Raw genomic sequence first — 13696 nt, 5'->3', positions numbered from 1 at the left:
ACACACTAACCTCAAAGGACTGGGGGGACAACCACATCTCTGTCCTCTTTGCCTCTGATGGGCCTCACAGAGCACCACCAACTTCCATTTCCCAAGAGCTATGGCATGAAGCGCCACTGTGCTGCTCAGGGACTCACCAAGGCCTCCCGCCTCCTCTACTAACTCCCTCCCTCAGAGCTTAAAGCAGCTCCCAGAGCAGGCCCACCTGCTGCCCAATCTGTGCCCACTACTCACCACTACAAGTCACCCCACTACGCCCTTCATCCAGATTCCTCAACCACCCCACCACCCTTCCATTCCGAACGCCACCTAATCATACCCACTCCTTGACACTCAGTGAAATCCACCCTCTCATGGCATCCAACTGCCAGCTTTCTCACCTTCCGAGTCTAAAGTACAGGAAGGGTAATTCCCATTGCAGTTAGTTCTATTTCAGGGACTATTGATCACATCTCCCCATTCGACTTTACTCCAGGAGAACCTTCCCCCGGAATAAGCAAACACTGGAGTCACCAACAGTGAGCCTAGAGACCCAAACTCGGTCTCCTGACCTCTCTCTCTCCAGCCTTGGTCTCATACTCATTCTCAGTATAAGCAGGGATGTAATGGGGGGAAAGATCTAAGGTCTCTTTTATTTCAGATTCCAAAATTTAGAAATTTCATATAGATTCCCTAGACACAAGTGAAAAAGGCTAATAAACTGTTCCTCTATTGACCCATTTAAACAGGTGGCCCAGCTATGCCAGCTGGCCTCAATTTTTCCAAACGCTTGATCTTCACAGAGCTCTGGAGAGTAACTTTTAGAAAAAAAAAAAAAAAAAAAAGAAAAAAGGCTTTGTTTTCTACAAATTTTACAAGCTTGAGTTTTTTCCTCCTATCATTGCTTGTTAGAAACAAATGGGGGCGGGGGGTGGTGGAAATGACCTGCTCAATTTTGCTACTAAGATCAAAAGCTTGGGATTCGCACTGCCTCAGTTTCCCCTCCGGGTGCGCATATGGTCTCCCGCCCGCCCTGCCCACAGACCCGACAATCCCGGCTTGCCAGGGTCTCCGGAGCAGCGCCGGGCCGTGGGCCGGCCATGCGTCCCCAGCCGAGACACCACCTGGAGACTCGGGCGCTTCCAGATGGCCGAGTCGGGGCCGGCTGGGACGCGCCCCGCTGTCACCTGGCCCCGGCACCGCGGCCTGCGCTCCTCCCGGGCCGGCCCTTGCCCCCTAGGCTCGCGCTCCAGTCGGCGTTTCTCCTTCGATTCCTGAGCCAAGTCTGGCCTCCATGCGGTCACTGGGCCAGGCAGCGAAGGCACCTGCCTCGCCCGCAGAAACGCACGAGCCCGCAAGTCCCTTTTGCTACAGCCTCGACGGGGGCTTGCAAGAGAAATGCAGAAGAAAGGAAAACAAGCCCGAGGCAGGGCCGTCCCGGCCCGGCGTCTCCCACGAAATCGCCCCCTCCGCAGCACCGCGGGCTGGGGCCCGCGGGCCCGGCGGGGAGCGAGGTCCCGGGTCCGGCCCGCTGCGGCCGCCAGCCCCGGCGCGCCCCTTACCCGTGAGGCGGCCGCCCCCCTCGCCGTGCCCGCGGCGCCGCTGCAGGATGAAGTAGCAGCTGCTCTTCTGAGTCACCCAGAGCTTCAGGGCGTTCTTCAGCAGCACCTCCTCGGGCTTGAGCCACATCGCAGCGGTCCCACCGCGCCCGCGGGCCCCGGCTCACATCGCCCCGGCCGCCTGCTGCGCGGGGCCGAGCCCGCTCGGGAGGAAGCGGCGGCCGCAGAGACCGCAGCCAGCCGGCGTCCTGCGCTCGGAGACTCCCTGGAGCACGGCCGGCGCAGCTCGCCGTTCGCAGCCCGCGCAGTCGCGCAGGCCCCGCCCCCGCCCCGGCCCCGCCCACAGACCCGCCCCGAGTCCGCCCACCGACCGCCCCCACTCCTCCAGCTCTAGTGGCGCCGCCTGGGTTTCCGAGTCCCAGCCGCTCCAGCGCACAGTTCCGGAGTGGAGGGAGGAAGTCCCATCTCTGCTGCCAGGTACCCCCTCCTCTCTCCGCTGCGCTTGCAGGGAGCGCCTCGACTCTTGCCTTTCCTCCGCGGGTACTGGGAGACAGCTCGGAACCGCAGGACTTGTCTCCCCGCCCCTCACTCTGAGAGGAGGAGGGGCGAGGGAAAAGGACATCTTGTTCTCACAGCCGCAGGTTGCCCAGCTGAGGGCATTTGTTTTGAGGGGCAACAGGATGCACTACGGAAAACGCAGGTGTGTTTGGCATACCGTAGCATTTAACATAACAGGAACATTTTTACAGGCAATCAAAAAAAGTATTAAAAATTTAAAATAATTGTTTTTCCATTTTTAAAAACGCTTGGCCCATGTTTTCCATGCTCTCATGAGGGAGCCGACAGAGCTGCTGGAGAGGTAGCGATATTGTAGGACCCTGAAGCAAGGCGTCAGACCAAACTCAAACTGGATGCCCTCGTGTGTATATGGGGGGCCCCCTGCGAGTCCCCTACCCCGCAATGAAACCAGTCGCATTTGTTCTAAGAGAACTGAAAGGCTGGGAAATACGGAGTAGGTGATATTAAAGAAAAGCTACAGGGAAGGTGGAGGTAGGATTTTAAAAATGAGTATTTCCTCAAAGCTCTTGTAGAAATAGACAAATGGTAGCTGACCTTGAACAGCCTGGTTGTCCTCCTCCTAGCTGTGTCCTTGGAAAGGCGGAGAATCCCAACACTGCTAGCAAAAGAGAAGTAAAGAAAAACACCCACCAGAATGGCGCTCAGGTTTTGACAAAGAGGTCCCTGACAAAATGTGACTTAATTAGGACAGAACTGAAAAGTTGAAGTAAATCCCCCACCCAACACGTGAGAACTAAGTGACACTTCTCTCTGGCAGTCAACGAGTCTGTTTGCAGAAGAGCAGAAGGGCTCAGCTCAAAGCCTGGACCTGACCAGGTGGCTGGAAGTCCCATGAAGAACCCTGTGCAAGGGGCAAACAGAAATGCCCACCCAGGGGGCAGGGACATCTGTGGTCAAGCACTGAAGACCACTGACAAATACCCTCTGAGTAAAACTGAGGAAAGAAGTCAACTGTGATCAGGGGGACTTGGGTGCACTGGAGCGTAGGGCCAGGCATGGCAAGAAAATATTCCTTCCAGAAACATTCACGGGAAATTCCATCTCTCAGACATGCTGCCAGGCCTTGGAATTGCAGAGACTGGGAAATGGGCCCTGCTCTGATGGACTCGCAGGTGAGCAAATGAGCACAAAGCATAGTGGAAGTCATGGTGGGAACGGTGGGGATACAGAGAATGAAGTGTCCGTTCCTCAGGGAGGCGACTGAGAAAGCCCCTACAGAACAGCTCTTACCTGACTGGGGCTTGGGAAATGAATGTGTATTTGCCACCAGGCCCAGTAGAAAGGACTTGTCTGGTAATTGGATCAGTATATATGACGTTGTGGTTTAGGGCACAGGGAATGCAACCTACAGAAGTCAGCATCCTGCGCGCAGAGCAAGGTGAAGAAGGTTGGAAAGGGGCCAGTGGAGAATATCTTGCACGGCGGTAACAACATCCTCCTCTTGCTCATGTCTGGGTGTTCATCACCTCTTTTTGGTGTTATGGTTTGAATTGTGTTTCCCAGATTTCTTAGGTTGAAGTCCTAATTACTAGTACCTGAGAACGTGACTTTATTTGGAAATAGAGTCACTGCAGATGTGATTAGTTAAGTTACAGTAAGGTCGTTAGGGTGGGTCTCAATGCAAAATGACTGGTGTCCTTACAAAAGGGAAATTGAGACACAGACATGCACACAGAACACCTTGAGAATTTGAGAGTTGTGTTGCCACAAGCCAAAGTACTACCAGAAGCCAATAGAAAGGCCTGGAACAGATCTTTCCCTAGTGCTCTCAGAAGGAACCAACCCTACGGACACCCAGATCTCAGACTTCTAGCCTCTGGAACAGTGAGACAATTTCTGTTGTTTGAAACCACAGGGGTGGTGGTGCTTTGTTATGGCAATTCCAGCAAACAAATACAGCTGGCTCCCTAAGCCTGTCCACACCTGCTCAGTAGCAAGTCTCTTGAACCATTCTGAGTTGGATTCTGTTTCCTGCCAGGACCCTGACTGCTGCCTGGAGTGGCCCCAGGGAAAGTTCCTCAATATGGAATTCTGGCTGGGTTACTCACCTATCTGTGCGTGCAGAGGGAGCAGAAGGCATGTAGTCATCTGTGGCCCACAGATGCAGCAAAATACTCCAGTCAGCACTGCGGGTAGTGTGAGGGGCCGATGGGGGACAAGGCTTTGGGGATTCTTGCGGCTGTTGCACTTGATTGCAATAATGGTAACTACAAAGGTTGGAGAGCAAGATGGCTGTTTCTAACTGCTCTAGAGAGTTTGCTTACTTCTTTGTTTATTTGTTTAAAGATAAGCGGAAGTATTATGTTCCCATCTCAAGGTATAGATGTGGTGAAATCAAAAGAATCCTTTATCCAGTAGAGCCATAGGACAGACAGGGGTCATCTTCGGATCTCGAATACTGTAGTTCAGGTTACAGAATTATTGGGAAGGATAAATGCTCCATCTCAGCAAGTTCTCTTGCTACAGTTAGGACGCTGATAGGGAAGTAGAATCATAAATGTGCGATGGGAATATTTGGTTGGATGCAGTCGGGGATAATTACGTGGTACAATGGAGGCGTTAGCTAAAGCTACAGCGGCAATCATATTGCAGTATAAATGTATCAAATCAATACGGTAGTCTTCTCTTACCTTGGTTTCAGTTACGTGCTGTCAGCCGCTGTCTGGGAAAAGATGATCTTCCTCTGATCTTTCGACAGAAGGTCAATGGTAGCCTGACGCTAAATACAATGCCAATGTCATTCACCTCACTCCATCTCATCACATGAGCATTTTTTAAAAGATTTTATTTATTTATTTATGTATATGAGAGTGAGAGAGCATGATCAGGAGGAGGGGCAGAGGGAGAGGGAGAAGCAGGCTCCCCACTGCGCAGGGAACCTGTCACCGGGCATGCTCCCAGGACCCTGAGACCATGACCCGAGCCGAAGTCAGATGCTTAACTGACTGATCTGCCCAGGTGCACCTCATCACATGAGCGTTTTATCATCTTACATCATCACAAGAGAAAGAAGGGTGAGTACAGACAAAAAGATATTTTGAGAGAGACCACATTATTTACGTAACTTTTATTGCAGTATAGTATTGTAATTGTTCTATTTCATTATATTGTAGTTAATCTCTTACTGTGCCTAATCTGTAAATTAACCTTTATAATAGGTACATATTCGTATAGGAAAACATTATGTATATAGGATTCAGTACTGTCCATGGTTTCAGGCACCCAGTGGGGGGCTTGGAACATATCCCCTATCCCCTGCAGATAAATGGGGACTACCCTATGTTGTACCCCTTAAATTTACACAATGTTATATGTCAATTATATCTCAGTTTTTAAAAATGAAAGTTGGATGCAGAAACTTGAAAAAACAGGAGACAGAGATTAGCACAATTAGAATAGAAATTGATAAAATTATCCCCCAAAACTATGAAAAAGTTATTAAGACAAATGTATAAGAGCAGATAAATCTAAAAGATATTGAAAAATTAATACAGTCTTTACAGAAATTGATCAATAGAAAGAAAAAAGATTCAAAATAGAGCCTTCACAAATGCAAAAAAATAGACTTCATTGCAGATTCTAGAGTTACTGAACAAACAATGCTAATATATTATTAATAATAATTTAAAAAGCTGAGTTCCCAAATCCCAAACCTCCCTTGCCAACAGAAGCAGCATTTCCCTCTATGAGGAAACTAGCATTCACTAACGTGAAGAGGTTTCAAGACTTCACCGGAGGTGTTTGCCTCCCATGTAAATGCCTGTTCTCAAAACCTGCCCACAAGGCACCTCACTGGCTCCAGGCCCATAACAAGAGTAAACCCCCAGCATAGCCCAGAAAGATCATTGCAGGGTTTGCTGGGGTGGGGGTGGAAATAGATTCATACAGCAAGGGAGTTAGAATATCCTGCCAATATATATGGAGAGAAAGCTGACAGTCATATGTGGGCATGGAATCTAAAGTGTTAAACCAAGGAGGATGAAACATAAGGTTGGATTCAGCAAAATGTATGAATAAATATGTACTCACTCAGGACTCCTGATGTAATGTGTTATATTCAGCACCTGTGGGTGGCTCTAAGGTTTGGTTCGTTCGTTTATTGAACCCTGGATTTAACAATGGCCTATAGTCAATGAGGCTTAGAAGCCAAAATTTCCCTGGCATACTCTAGACTAAGAAAAGAGTCTGAAGATTCAGGAGGTCAGAATGTTTGAGTGGGTATATTTTTTCAACCAACTCAGCCACCACCCCCTGACCACACCATGCTTCTCCATTAAGACATTAAGAGATGTAGGAAATTTCTTTTTCTAGTAAAGGCAGTTGAAGACCACCCTTCTACTGCAAACAATCACAGAAGCTGGACAAAGTATAAAAGCAAATCTTTTTCAAGTCATGAAAGAACTACTTTCACGGTACAGACATGTCTCTAGGGAGGTGAAACTGACATGCAGTCCGGTTCTTCTCTTCAAAGTCTGTGCTGATTCCCAAGTTGCAGCTAGGAGACTAAGAAGCCAGCGTACCTTCTGGAAGTTTACAGGCCCGGAGAGACAAAAATTGGAGTTAGGATTCCCGAATTGTGACATCCCCAGAGTAGGGGGGAACCAGGAGAAGACAAGACTTCACAAAGAAGAAGCCAACAAGCTTCTCAGTGCCTAATTAAAATAAAATCTCCCCCAACCATAATTACCTTCCAGGAGCAAAAGTGTACATTCCAACAGTTGGTAACACCATCTAAGATCCTCAATTTTTTTTCTATGATCCTTCATACACCATATTCATCATCAGTACATTACCACGTGTAATAGGAAACAAGACCATATGACTAAAAATCAAGAGAAAAAAGAATATGATCTATTAGTAACAAGTTCACAGAATAGCCAGATATTGGAGTTTCCAGACACAGAATAGGATTTTATTTATATATATATATATAAAATATACACACATATGTATATATGTATATATAATAAGTTCAAGAACTGAGATAAAAGTAGAATTTCACTGCCTTTGGCTTAGGTCATGATTCCAGAGCCCCAGGATCAGTTCTGCCTGGGGCTCCCAGCTCCACAGGGAGTCTGCTTCTCCCTCTGACCTTCTCCCCTCTCATGCTCTCTCTCATTCTCTCTCAGATAAATAAAATCTTTAAAAAATAGAATTTCAGCAAAGAACTAGAAAAAATGTATACATTTTTGAAGGATCAAAAGGAAATCTTAGAATCGAAAAAACACAATACTTGAAATTAAGACTTCCATAGATGAGTATAAAAGTAGACTACACAAAGTTGGAACATTAGTGATCCAGAGGATTAATCGAAAAAAGATAGCCAGATATTTCTCCCAAGAAGATATGCAAAGGCCAATAAGCACATGAAAAAATACTCAACATCATTAGCCATCAGGGAAATGCAAATCAAAACTATAACGAGAAGCACCTGGGTGGCTCAGTCAGTTGAGCTTCTGCCTTGAGATCATGATCCCAGGGTTCTGGGATCAAGCCCTGCATTGAGTTCCCTATCTGGAGAGCCTGCTTCTCCCTCTCCCTCTGCCCTCCTCCCCTGCTCGTGCTCTCAATCTTTCTCTCTCAAAATAAATAGATAAAATCTTAAAAAAAAAAAAAAAAGAAACCAACTATAATGAGATACCATATTGCGCTCACTAGGATGGCTGCAGTTAGAAGACAAAAAACGACAATAACAAGCGTTGGTGAAATCAGAACTGTCAGACATCACTGGTGAGAATGTGTGTGTGTGTGTGTTTAAGATTTTCTTTATTTATTTGTCAGGGGGAGAGAGAGAACACAAGCAGGGGGACTGGGAGGCAGAGGGAGAAGCAGGCTCTCCGCCGAGCAAGGAGCCCAACACAGGACTTGATCCCAGGGCCCTGGGATCATGACCTGAGCCAAAGGCAAACACTTAAACTACTGAGCCATCCAGGTGTCCCTTCTGGTGAGAATTTAAATGGTGTAGTTTCTTTGGAAAACAGTTCTCAAAAAGTTAAAGTTACCATATGACCCAGCAATTCTCTTCCTAGGTATGCACCCAAGAAAAGGAAAATCCACATTCACATAAAAAATTTTACATGAATGTTCAGAGCAGCATTAATCATAATAGTTAAAAAGTGGAAACAACACAAATGTCCATCATCTGATGAATGGGTAAATAAAATGTGTTCTAGCCATACAATGGAAAATTATTTCAGCCATAAAAAGGAATTAAGTACTGGTGCAAGCCACAGTACAACATGATTGAATCTTGAAAGCCATTATGCTAAATGAAAGAAACTAGACACAAAGAGTCATATATTCTATGATTCCGTTTATATGCAATGTCCAGAATAAGCAAATCTATAGACATGGAAAATAGGCTAGTGGTTGTCTTGGGCTGGGGGGAGTGGGGAGGGGGAAAAATGAAGAGTAATTGCTTAATGGATATGGGGTTTCCTTTGGAGTGATAAAAAAATGTTTTGGAAAATACGATGATGCTTGCACAACATTGTGAGTATATTGAAAACCACAGAATTGTACACTTTGAAAAGCAACTTGTAGAAAATGGATAGTAATGGAAATGATTCTGGTCCAAAGCAATGCAAACCAAACTTTGGTCCATAGGGATGCGCCCCCATCAGATTTTTTTTAAGGTTTTATTTATTTATTTGACAGAGAGATCACAAGTAGGCAGAGAGGCAGGTAGAGAGAGAGAGGAGGAAGCAGGATCCCTGCTGAGCAGAGAGCCTGATGTGGGGCTCGATCCCAGGACCCTGGGATCATGACCTGAGCCGAAGGCAGAGGCTTTAACCCACTGAGCCACCCAGGTGCCCCAAGATTTTAATCCATTTTGTATCTATTAGCAAATTCACGTCAATATTCCTGGCTAATATCTATATCTGTTCCTATTTATCTGTTCTTCACACTCTCCTTTGAGCAAGTCTTAACATCTTACTGTTTCCCTTATTAATTACAGAGTTGAATGAAACTGTTACTCCATGTTCATTTGATGCCTACAATGAGAGTCATTCTTTTAGTGTTTTGAAGATTATACTTTGGCAAAAGAAAAAGAGAAACATGACCGGCAGGATGCTGAAATTACTTCACTGTCATAGAAAGATGGGGAATGGAAAGAGAAGTTAACCTTTGCTCCCCTACAGAGAATACAAACACCCCCATTAAATATACCCCCGGCCCCTCACAAAAAGATGCTACTTTTCCAAAACCCTTGGCAAAGCATGTCTGGAGAAATAGGCTGGTCTGCATGACTTGTCTTTCTGAAGCACCCAAATCTCAGTGGCCGCCTCCTCCTCACTCTGACTGGTGGTTTGAGAAAGAACATAGGGACACAGGCACAGATTTGTCCCCTGCCTTGGGATGGTAACCATTCAGTGATGAAAGTGCGCCTTCATTCACCTACTCAAAACTTGAGTGACACTATCTGCCTGTGAGTTGAGATTAGGTTAGAATGATGGTTAGGGTTCAGGTTAGGTTGGGATTAGGGTCAAGGTTAGGTAAGTGTTAGGTTAGGGTGAGGATTAAGGTTAGGTTAGGTTTATGGTTAGGTTTAAGGACTTAGCTATCAGGTGATTGGCCAGTGTGGCCATGGGTTTAATAAGAAACACCAGAAGTATTTTCTTTAGAAGTGGGAAACGGCTCATATGAGTCTGTTCTTGCCTACAGTGCTCCACCTTTGGGTGGCAGTGATCCAGGACCCTGGGCCTCGACTCATCCAATTTCATGTCTGTTCTACACCAGCACCTCTTGTCAGTATCAGTCCCTTCCTGACATTATTTCTTGCCTCTTGAGCTTTTTTTTTCCAAACATACAAAGGAGGAATAATGAAAAGGAGAGCAAAATGGGAAAGAAAAACAGTATTCTCAGACTTATACCTGAAATCAGAAAGAAGTTCTAACAGAACCCATTTGGTTTCCATTCACAATCAATCCTCTTTAATTCCTAATAGAATTGTTATTTGTGTTTTCCCTAAGTGTCCATTGGTTGCCAGTTAGTTTCTAAATGGAATAATTTTCCATTTTGCATCAACTTAATTTCTTTAATCCTTGAAGCAGTAAGTGTTTTTGAAATTATTGATTTCTTTTTGAGCCCTACTTACAAGTTCTGCTAGTTGACTTGGCTTTTGGCTCACATTTCCAGCCCTGTAACTTCTCCCAGTCATGCCTTTGTGCTTCCTTTTATTTATTTATTTTTAAAGATTTTATTTCTTTATTTGACAGAGAGACAGAGATCACAAGTAGGCAGAGAGGCAGGCAGAGAGAGAGAGAGGGAGAAGCAGGCTCCCTGCCACGCAGAGAGCCCGATACGGGGCTCGATCCCAGGACCCCGAGATCATGACCCTAGCTGAAAGCAGAGGCTTTAACCCACTGAGCCACCCAGGCACCCCATGTGCTTCCTTTTATAACATGACCACTGCGAGGGCTAACCTGTGACCTAGGGCATAGATTCTTGGTCTGTTGATGACAGTCCATTTTAAAGTAATGTACAGGGAAGTGTCCTCTTTGTATTCACACATCCTCTCACAGTGCCTTCTTTCCAGGGCTCAAAACCTGCCTCAAAACCAGTCCAAAAAGGAGTTGTAAGAGATTCAGTAAGTCAAAAAACATCCAGGGAGTCAGTGCAGCTGCTAGAACTATGTGAAATTCCTGGGATGCAGCAGGAATAAATCTTAGATCTGACTTCAGGTCTTACCAAGGGTACATCCCCCCAACGAAGGAGGAACACAGCAAAAGGACTCTTATAAACTAAGCACTGTGCTTGCTGTATTTCCAAAAGGCATCTCACTTATTTCTCACAATAAACCTTGAAAGGAAAATAAAATTAGTCCCATTTTACAGATGAGAAAATTCAGGCCCACAAAAAAACTTCCGTAACTTGCCAATATCACACATCTGATCGATGGCAGAACCCGGATTTGTCTTAACACTTTTCTGAATCCCAAGCCAACACTTTTTCCATTCATGCACACCTGATTTGATCAGTGTTGTTCACTGAAGCACTTTTTCCCCCTTAACATTACTTTCAGTGACGATTAGAGCCGTCACCCCAGTTACTGGGCTTCAAGGAGGCAGACCTGGATTTAAAATTCTGCTTTCCCTACTTCCCGTCATGAGGCCATGGACACATATCCTAACCTCCTAGAATTTCAGTTTCTCCATCAGGATATGTGTGTCTCACTGAGATGTTACAAGGTTCGAATGAGATAGGCTATGCCGCACACCTAGTACAGGACTTTCCCCATGTATGTCTTCTAAATGATAACTGTTAAATCGCCTCTAGCCCTGTCCCTGGGCGTAACTGTGACATCTCTCCTCTCTGCCTGCAGTTCCAAAGTTGCTTTCAGGTCATGAAGACAGAATGACCAACCCCGGCATTCTCTTAAGCACAGGTGTGCAGATGAGAGCAGAAGCCACTGGACCAACTTTTCACTTCTAAACCCAGGAAAGGGGGAGAGTAAGTCTCTAATGATGACTTATCTATATTGAACCACTACTGAAAATAGACTTTAGTCAATTTGGTTATACATAACTGGTGGGTTCTTTTTGGTAAATGTCACTGGTTTGAGATAAAAAAGAATGTTAGGTCTCCCCTGAGCGCCATCTTAAAAAACATAATTTGTTAAAATGGAAGCAAGTCACAGACCAAATTTCAGGGCACATTCGAACATGTATTAAACATTTAGAGACACTTGGGTGGATCAGTCAGTTAAGCATCTGTCTTCGGCTCAGGTCATGGTCCCAGGGTCCTGGGATCAAGCCCCGCATTAGGCTCCTTGCAGAGTGGGGAGCCTGCTTCTCCCTCTGCCTGCCACTCCTGCTGCTTGTGTGCTCGCTCTCTCTCTCTCTGACAAGTAGATAAAGTCTTAAGATAAACTCTTAAAAAAATTATTAGAAAGAGAGCCCAGGGGCTTCTGGGTGCTCAGTCGGTTAAGCATCCACTCTTGATTTCAGCTCAGGTCATGATCTCAGGGTCCTGAGATAGAGCCCCCCCCCATCAGTTTCCACACTGGGCATGGAACCTGCTTAAGATTCTCTCTTTCCCAATCCCTCTGTGCCCCCCACCATGTTCTCTCTCTCTCTCTCAAAAAAAAAAAAAAAAAAAAGAGAGAGAGAGAGAGAAAGAGAGCCCAGTATAGTCCTACACCCTGTTCTATAAGTTTCTAAAGTCACAGATCTCTAACCGCACCTGGCATTAAGTGTTAACTTAAGACAAAATCATAGTCATATCCCAGAAGCAATTTCCTGGTAGATATCAGGCAACCAGAACCCTCTGAGTCAGAAATTGGACAGAGGAATGTTTAATTCAAGACTCACATGGCATTCTAGGGAGTGAGAAGCGAAGGGCTCACTGCATTTTAGCCAACTCACCTTCTCAAGCAAAACAAATTCCACCAATAAAATCATTGGTCTAACAACCACTGGGCTGATGAACAAATTTTCTGCTTGCCTATTGGAGAGAAAGACAGCTGGAGTGTGACCGTTGGATTATATGCTCCCTAACTATCCCTAAGAGTGTGTATTCATATTTAGAATCAGAGTGTCTGAGGCTGTCTCCAAAACGTGGATTAGAACCAACTAGTACACACATATATATCACTTTATAACTCATGCTCAAGTATCTTAAAGTAAATTCCTGCCAGTACCATGCTGCCATCTGTCTTCCTAGAGTCCTGGGAATGCACAGCTCTGTGGGTTAGTTAGAATATGGTCAATATAAGCCCCCTCTTCAGGGATTTGTACAGCAGGAGGGTCTGTGCTGTTCCCTTTTGTAAGGATGGTACACAGATCCTTCTGTAGTTGAGGACAGCTCATCTAACCTCTGCTTGCATTTTTTCCCATGTCTGTACTTCTATAAAGAACATTAACATGTTTGGAAAGAGTCCAACAAAATACAGTTAGTGTTCAGCTCTTTAGAAATCCCTTCCCAGGGACTGTGCAGGCTCGAACAGATCAGGCACTTCTCCCTGGAGAAACAATGCACAAGAAGGAGGCCAAGAGAGAAAGGAGAACTAGGAAGGAAAAATAAATCTTTTTTTTTTTCTTCGTTCTTCTTACAACTCAAAAAAGGTTATAATCTGAGAAATCATATCAAATAGCAATGCTTATGAGTCTGTACATGTGCCAAGGAAAATTACACAATTAGGAAATGTACAAATGAGCCATGTCCTGTTCCAAATTCATTCTCTCCTTTACAACCGGTTTGTTTCATTTCTTTATGAGATAGAGAACCTATGTGAATAACCCTCACAATATAGATGGTCCTTTATTATTTTACATCATGATAACATTAAAGGGCAAAACTTTGAAACACTCTCTAATTAGTACTGAAAGATTGCTGAGCTATAGGTGATATACAATGTGAATTCTGTTTCAATAATAAGCTTCTTAAGTGGGAAGAAGATTTTGATAAAAGGATCTTTCTAAGTCAGAATATTCCCAAGGTCAAAGTTACAATGTTTTTTCTGAGGAGCCAGGAGCTAACCTAAACATGATTTGTTGTTGTTACTGTTGGCATATTCAGCCACCACAAATAAGTGATTTCTGGTCGTCACTCAGGAGGATATATTGTAAACCTCCCTT

At 45.2% G+C, this 13696-nt stretch overlaps 1 protein-coding gene across 6 annotated transcripts in view; it reads right to left on the bottom strand.

Annotated features, from left to right (window-relative positions):
• TBC1D8 (TBC1 domain family member 8) overlaps positions 1-1841 on the bottom strand; it is a 102734-nt gene extending 100893 nt beyond the window's left edge. For 3 of the 6 annotated variants that reach the window (XM_045981726.1, XM_045981727.1, XM_045981728.1), the window contains exon 1: positions 1542-1838. In XM_045981726.1, coding sequence (XP_045837682.1) covers positions 1542-1668 — 127 coding nt within the window. In that variant the 5' untranslated portion in view covers positions 1669-1838. Of the gene's footprint in view, positions 1-1541 lie in introns of all 6 variants that reach the window. The other 3 variants (XM_045981725.1, XM_045981729.1, XM_045981732.1) reach the window with 2 other exon arrangements.
• Positions 1842-13696: the final 11855 nt, after the last annotated feature.

This window comes from Meles meles, chromosome 16 (genome assembly GCF_922984935.1).
Source record: "Meles meles chromosome 16, mMelMel3.1 paternal haplotype, whole genome shotgun sequence".
NCBI lineage: Eukaryota > Metazoa > Chordata > Mammalia > Carnivora > Mustelidae > Meles > Meles meles.
Note: the sequence above shows the minus strand (reverse complement) of the source record. Positions and strands in the feature narration are given on the sequence as shown.